A 7,510-nucleotide genomic window follows, 5' to 3' on the forward strand; every position below is an offset into this window, starting at 1 on the left:
AGCCGTCTCTACTGACCCCTTGAAACAAGATTCTCCCCGAATAATTCTTCACATGGCAGTAGTCACGGTGAAACTCAAAAAATAAATCATTGTCTTTTGTAAATCGACTAACAGACAGCAAATTTTTGCAGATAGAGGGAACATGGTAGATAACTTTCAGAGAAAATGCATGTTGATTAAACACCATAGAAGAAGATCCAGTATGATGAATGTTCAAACCTTGACCATTTCCGAAATTGACATGATTTGGCCCAGTATATTCAGTGCAATTTTGTAGGTTATCTAAGTTTGGAGTCATGTGATGAGTAGCTCCTGAATCCGGGTACCAATTGGGATCGAAATTATTGTCATTGTATGAGTTCTGATACTGAAGGGTATTGACGCCTCCATGAAAAGCAGATAATATTTCGCTGTATGAGTCATGTGTTATCAGTAGCAAAACCAAACGCATATTTCGCTTTGCGACATTGTAGAGCACTATGTCCAAATTTATTACAAATTTGGCAGATAATATTACTCTTACCTCCACAGCCTCCAGAGAACTGTTGGGGCTGATTTTGGAATGATTGGTGATTGTACTGTGGAGATCCACGTCCACGTCCCCTACCTCTATTATTACTGAAGTTTGGAGAGAATTGTTGAGAAGGCTTCTGAGGGTTACCTTTCTTGGGAGGAACATCGGCTAGATTTGCATTGCGAGAATCAGAGGCGAGTGCTAAATCTTCAAGCCAGCTTTCATGATTCAGAAAAATTCCCTAATGTCTACAATGCCAAGGTCTGTTGCACCTGGTTGGTTAGTCAATGTTGTGACTACAGATTAATACTCACTCCCTAGACTGGAAAGAATATAAAATACCAATTCTAATTTGAGAGCCAATTCAAAAACTGTAAATAGGTTATCAACAATGGACTTAGCACGTTGAATATATCCAAAAATAGAGAGATCCTTTCTCAGGAGTGGGTAGAATAACTATGAGAGAGAAAAGTTCATACCTCTGATGTTATTGATAAACCTACCACTTGCGCCATAACTCCCTCTATGAAAGAGGAGATCAACCAACTCAACACAAGTTGGTCTATATCTATCTATTTTTCGAATACTAGGTGGACAATCATTCCCATACCGTATGGATTTGGAAATAACTTAGGCGGGGGCTTCTTCTCCCCTTCCACAAACTCCAAGAGATGGTGGTGTCGTAGAATAGGAAGGAACTAGGTGTGCCATCACAAATAATTGGCGCTTCTGAGTTTGATAGGTAGATAGTGAGTGACATTTTGGATTGAAGGGATGAAACTACTTGTTGTCGAGCTAATACCAAGTTGAAATAGCAAATAGAAAGCAAATAATAATAATAATAATAATAATAATAGACTAAAATAGTAAGAGAGACAATGAAAATAATTCCACCAACCTTGATGAATAAGGTCGAGTGCACTCTATTTATAATAATAGTGATTGAGTTACATTAGGATTTACAAGAGATAAAATCAAGGAAGATGTACATTATCTGGGTTAGATGATGGTTACCTAGGATGGCTTCTGTCTTGAATGTAAATCTGAATTATCCAAATTAATTATCTAAAATAATCCACAAGATTTGGTCTCTTGAGAGTGATGGGCCTAGAGTTCTTAGTGTCCATAGAGCTCGTGCATGGGCCATACATAGTTCCATAAACTCTGCGTTAACGGATATTAACATGCATCAGGTAATGTATGCACATATCATGAAAAAACAGTGATGAAAATCACATTACCAAACAGCATAGTGTTAATCATGCCTCCGAAGCAAAAACACTCCCAAACAAAATCAAGGCATTATTTTGTGAAAAACAAGTCTGGCATTTTTTTTAAAAATCGATCCCAAAAACATCCAAGCTACCCCCATCTCGATTAAGCAAAGTTTTTTTTTTTCAGTTTTTCTCCTTTCAATTCGGTCTGTCAGGACTCATGAGCACCTCTAATGCCATTCACATAGGGCATAAGGTTGCGATCGTCAACTAATTAAATAAACCACTTTTCTACATTGATCTACAAACTAAGAATAACCAAGTAGAGGAGAACATTTGGAACCTCATTGTGCGTATTATGATCTCATTATCAATGGGGAACCGTTTATAAGAAAACCAACTGACTTTACATCTACCCGCAATGTTGAATAACAATCAGTGATTATAGACACTCCATTATTTTTACCCTTGGTCAATAAACTACAAACAGCCACTTAGGTGGAGTGAGTGAAACTAGATATATGGTAAATATTGTTCTTTATCCAGGATCTCTACTCTAAGAGGGGACTTGGAACATCTATTAAGTTTTGCCAAAGTGATTTCTGTATATATTTTGTATAGAATCCTTAGAAGCACAAAGGGCTTGCATCAGTTAATTTTGTGGTTGTGTTGGTCTTCCTTCCGGCTTTCCCTCAGAGGTCAGTTCTTTTGACCTCAGTAGGCTGCAATTGCTTCAACCTCTCCTTGTATTCCTTCAGTTCCCTCCTGTATCTCTCCTTATCTTTCAATCCAATATTCTGATAAACCTATAAAATGGGGGAAAGAAAGAGGAAAAAACAAAGAATACATCATTGTCAGCATATTTCATTAAACACATCTAACAACAGAATAAGAATTGAAATAAAATGAGAACTCTTAAAGAAACCATATCCTACCATCCTTTCTTCTTCACTGAGTTTGCTCCAAGATTCTCCAATCATTTTAGTGAATTCTCTTTCCTTGGTTGGGTAGAGGGCTTTGAGCATGGAATGCTTCTCAGCAAAAAAGAAGTTGTAACCACTTCTGTTGGGTTTCGGGTGGCTAGGGTCTCCATCCCTCCTGCGTCTCTTCCTCCGGCGAGGGGTGGAGCCACAAGGGAAGATAGCATTCATAGGTTGGATCGAAGGAGATGAAGATGGGGGGTGGTAAAGCACCCCATGTAGGATATCCGAACCCATTTTCACAGTAACCAAGTAACCATAATCAAACTTCCCATCAATTACTCCAACCACCGAACAATGAGAAGGCTCTGGTGAAAAAAATATATTAACATAGTGAGAAGAGACTGTCAATGTGTAAATTTAACAGTCGATGCATGTACCTATGAACAAGTTAGCTCAACTTGCAGCCAAGTTAATCAAATTCACGTAAACCGGTGCAAGATTAGTAGTTAAAGGTGTTCTATAACAAATTAATTCAGTCAAGCCCAACTTGGGGATTTATACACATACAACAGAAAATGCACATGCCAGACAACAAACACAAAAAAGTTTGTTTCTAACACATGGCTGATACTCATGAACTAACTTTATAGAACCCAAGTTTACATGCTCACCACATATTCATACATCTATAACCTTCCCTTTTTCCAAATCTTTTTTTGACCGGTATTCCCTTTTGCCAAATCTTTTAAACCAATAATTCTTCCTATTTTTCATATAACCATTTTAGCAGTAAGGAAATCAGTCTCCAAAAACCTCAGTATATGCATTTTCTGATGAACGAGTCAGTCAATTACAAGTTTTTTGTTGTTGACGAGTATCAATCAATTGTAAGTATAACTTACAATTTTTTGTTTTGTCTGTATAGGGTTTAGTGGTTTACTAAGTAAATTATCTAGCAAATAAACCCAGTCATCTAGAGAAAACAAGAGTTTTTCCATACAACCCATTAAAGTTTCTTAACTCAAAGCCTTTAAGTTTTTTTTTTTTTTTTGGTGTAAGAAAGACCTAGGGGTGGGGTGTGGGTGGAGGGTGCAGGAGGAGTTTGACCCAAGATTAGTGAGAACTATATCAACTGACTTTACCAGCTGAACCAGCTGGCACCTTCCCCACCAACAGCTTGAAACCTCAAAAAACTGTCATCATCTGTTCATAACTTTTGCAACAAAATTCAGCTTTCTTCTTGTATCCACTATTGATAATCTCTACAGAAATATCGAAGTTTGTATCACTTGAAACTTAAGAAGTACAAGAAAAAAAACAAAGGTGACATCTCTATGGCCAACTTGAAGAGTTGCATATTTCAACTAGTAAAGCGAAAACATGCGAAGGTCCTAAATTAATGCAAAGCCTAAGTTTCCAAACACTATCCTTGAGGTCTTAATTGCCATTCTGATTTTCTCCACATACATCAGACAAGGCTAACTGCTAGTTGTGGCTTAACCTAGCATGACACACCACACATGATGTAGATACATGTGACATACTATATGTTGATGATATTCAGAAAGCAAGAATTAAGTAAATCGGATGATGACCATCACCAAACTGTGCACAATTTCAAAAGAACGTGGATGAAAGCAGTGCATCACACAATCCTCCTGCATGGCAAAAGAGGTTTTCCAACAAAAGGTGGCCTGTAATGGACAGGTCAGACTGACCAACCACGGTGTTCCCCATGGCTAAGAGAAAAAGAGGAGTGTTCAATGAAGAAGAAAAAGAATGACCTGTCTGTTATCAAGAATCTCCCAATGGTTATCCTTCAACTAATGCAGTCCACGTGCAAAGCAAGTGGTTATTTACCAGAATCATTAATAATAATGTCCACAGAAAATCAAGTGTTCATCAAGTTTTTCTGTGTCCTAGGAAAGGATCAAGTACACATCAAGATTATCAAGTTTAAGTATTCTTTGATATTAAGTAGCTTCTCTATTTGCATTCTTTCCGATTTATTTAAACCACCCAGATGGATAAATAAAAGATTAGAATTGGAATGATTTTAGAGCTGGCTGCTTGTTCCTGAAACATCATTAATTTTTAGAAACAAACTCAACACCATTGCAACTTACAAGGGAATCTTATTGGATCATGTGGCCCCCTCCTTTGCATCATATGCCTTTCGAGCCACATGGCCGGATGACATGGCAAATGTGGAATGAGGTTGTTGAATAGTCATTTCCATGTCAGCTTTTCACCTTTAAATATGCACAAGAGGTAACCCATTCCAGACCCAAAAAGAGTTATCTTCATTCTTCTAGTATATTTTTCTTTTTAAATTCCCCTTGCTTAATACCACCATATAACAGTGATATGGCACCCATTAATAAATATTAGTGGATGGGGACAATGGGTGGATGTGCCTCTATCTAATCCTATGTGATATTTTACAACATTTGTTGACCTTCACTTTGGATAAGCTTCAAAGCATAGCCTCACATACACAGACGATATCTATTCTACTTAAAAGGAATAGATAAACGTTACATACTTTGGAGTTGGATTTTTTAAATCTATTTTCTAGTTTGAAAGCTAAAGAATAGGCGAAATTGCTTCTAAAAGGGAAAAACGGGCAGATTTTTCAATTTTGGCTTGTAGCTGATGACAGCGTGGCATTAAGAGTTCTTCTTCAGCTACTTGTTTTCTACTTTTCTAGCTTACCGGTTCAGTTGATTCAATCCACTATAAGATGTTTGCCTACTGGATTGACACATCAGGCGTCCACGTGGTTAAAAAGTAGGCAGGTGGAATACCTCTCGCCCTGTCAAAAGAGTGTGTGACCAATGAACGCGCCCTCACAGGATAATACAGTCTCTACACATTTTTCACTCACTATTTCGAAATTTCAGACAGCTAAAATGGTGACTTAATTTTTCTTATTTTCTAGCCAATGAATGATAAACACGTAGGGCGTAATGCGATCACTGGATCACGACTAGTTTGTAGCGATCTGGGTGGAAAATGCAGGCTAAGGAATCCAGCTAAAACAGTAAAAAAAGACTAAAAAGTAGTAGAAAATTCTATTACAATGGTTTTCTTTCTCATAACGACCTGCAACCATACAAATATAGAACCTGGTTTATCGTATTCTACAAGAAGAAAAACAACAAAGAGAAAGAAAAGAAAAGCATTTACCTCCAACGTGAAGATGGTGAGAACTCTCTATCGTCCTCTGTGACATCTGTTGTTGTTGTTGTTGCGGCCGTATCGATTCAGAACCAGATTCCATGAAATCAGGTAGTACAGATCTACTTGAACTTGGCGAGCTCTTCGCGGGCAATGCCACTGCTGCAACAAGATAGATAAAATCAAACAGAAAAACAAGAGAAAAGGAAAACAAAATCAGAAAAAAGGCAACAGAAGATAATAAAGATAAAGAAAGAACGACAGAGAAGATCTGGAGATCATGTGTAAAGAAAAAAGTTAAGACCCAGAAAGAGAGAATCAGAGAACAATCAGGGGAGGGAGAGGAAAGCGTACCCGATGGAGGAGCGAGCAAGGGACCCTGTAACTTAAAGAAATAGACTTGTTCGTAGTAGTGGAGAAGGCTGGAGTAATGCTTTCTCAGCACAAAAGAAGCGCTCGTCGTGGTGGGAGAGAAGTTGAAAGCAGCACTCACATCCCTCCATTTCTTCTCTCTCACAACCTAATCATGTAATACAAAGGAGTAAAATCAATACCATCCTCTTCCAACCTCCATTAGAGCGTCTGCAAGAGTTCAAACCACACAACCTTTTGAAAACCACCTCTCTTGGTAACTTCTACATACAAGAGATGCAAATCCAGCTCTTTCCCTCCAATGGTCGGAACCCTTGAAGCAACCAGAAAGGAAAAGCTTAAATTTTTTGCATAAATGATAAATCCCCATAAGCCAAATGAGCTGAGCGTCCTTCTACATTGCTTTCATGCATAAATCGAAGCAGATAAACAAACAATAATTTCAACTGGAAAGAAAAATCGGAGAACAAACATACATGAACTTGGTACCCAAGTTAGAATGAAAGCGCCGGAGGGTATCCCAGAAGACTGTCGGATTCTTGACAACATCCTCGTGAGAGGAGAGTGGTGAAGGATAACGTTTATCTTCTACCCCCTTCGCCGGTTTCATTTCCGTCGACAACATAGTCTCACCGGCGACCCCACCAATGGCCGGAACGGAAAAAAAATCAGGAAAAAGAACTAAGGAAACAGATGAAAAGAAAGGCAATAGAGAAAAAGCAGTAAGCAGAAAATGAAAGGAAATATCTGTATTATAATTATGGGGTTTTAAATAAAATCAAGGTAGAAAAAGCAAGCTGTAGTTTTGAGGAGTCCGAATTTGACACGTGGCACGCAAATGTAAGATAATAGTAGCTTTTCCGGGGCAATCTTATTAATGGCAGCGGATGAACGATTGCACCGTCACAGAGCAAGGCAATGGTGTGTGTCTGAGAGAGACTGACCGAACAAGGTCTGAGAGTTGATTTAATTATCTCGGCGGAATTCATAATGACTTCTGATCCCTTCTCCTTTCTCCTTTTGGGGGGTTCGGCTCCTCAGACTTTGCGTCTCTCTGCCCACCTGACAGATATCTCTTTTTCTCCTTCTCTCTCCAAACGTATCTCACCGTATCAAGGCCGTACGTTTGCTAGTAAAAACTTACTGACGTGATGAATGGACCAGTGATCGAACAGGCGCGAGTCTCCAACGACGACCGTCTTGCGTTTCGACCGAAACCGTCTTCTTCTCGGGATTCGGAGCATATCTTCTCTTCTTGGAATAATACGATGTGGTGATGCGGTGTAATCGGGAAATGGAATTAAGAT

The 7,510-nt window shown here is 38.7% G+C and overlaps 1 protein-coding gene across 2 annotated transcripts; it reads right to left on the reverse strand.

The window, feature by feature from the left end:
- Positions 1-2,063: 2,063 nt before the first annotated feature.
- Positions 2,064-7,510, reverse strand: LOC148849384 (high mobility group B protein 9-like). Of its 2 annotated transcripts, none has more exons than XM_088948841.1 (6): positions 6,680-7,510; positions 6,438-6,516; positions 6,186-6,351; positions 5,841-5,990; positions 2,664-3,016; positions 2,064-2,534 (listed from the first exon to the last, which is right to left on the reverse strand). In XM_088948841.1, the coding sequence occupies exons 1-6, from the start codon at positions 6,826-6,828 to the stop codon at positions 2,421-2,423; spliced, it is 1,011 nt and encodes a 336-aa protein (XP_088804967.1). In that variant the 5' UTR covers positions 6,829-7,510; the 3' UTR covers positions 2,064-2,420. The 2 variants fall into 2 exon arrangements, with proteins under 2 accessions (XP_088804967.1, XP_088804966.1); XM_088948840.1 differs by having other exon boundaries at positions 5,841-5,993; positions 6,680-7,332.

Source organism: Nelumbo lutea, chromosome 6 (assembly GCF_056320005.1).
Source record: "Nelumbo lutea isolate HS-2025 chromosome 6, American lotus-T2T, whole genome shotgun sequence".
NCBI classification, from domain to species: Eukaryota; Viridiplantae; Streptophyta; class Magnoliopsida; order Proteales; family Nelumbonaceae; genus Nelumbo; species Nelumbo lutea.

Excerpts from the sequence above, each read along its gene's own strand:
- LOC148849384 (XM_088948840.1), bottom strand. The coding sequence starts at position 6,828 with ATGTTGTCGACGGAAATGAAACCGGCGAAGGGGGTAGAAGATAAACGT. Across the intron at positions 6,517-6,679 it reads AACTTGGGTACCAAGTTCAT|GGTTCCGACCATTGGAGGGA; the intron begins GTATGTTTGTTC and ends GGTTGCTTCAAG. Across the intron at positions 6,352-6,437 it reads AGAGAGGTGGTTTTCAAAAG|GTTGTGAGAGAGAAGAAATG; the intron begins GTTGTGTGGTTT and ends TTACATGATTAG.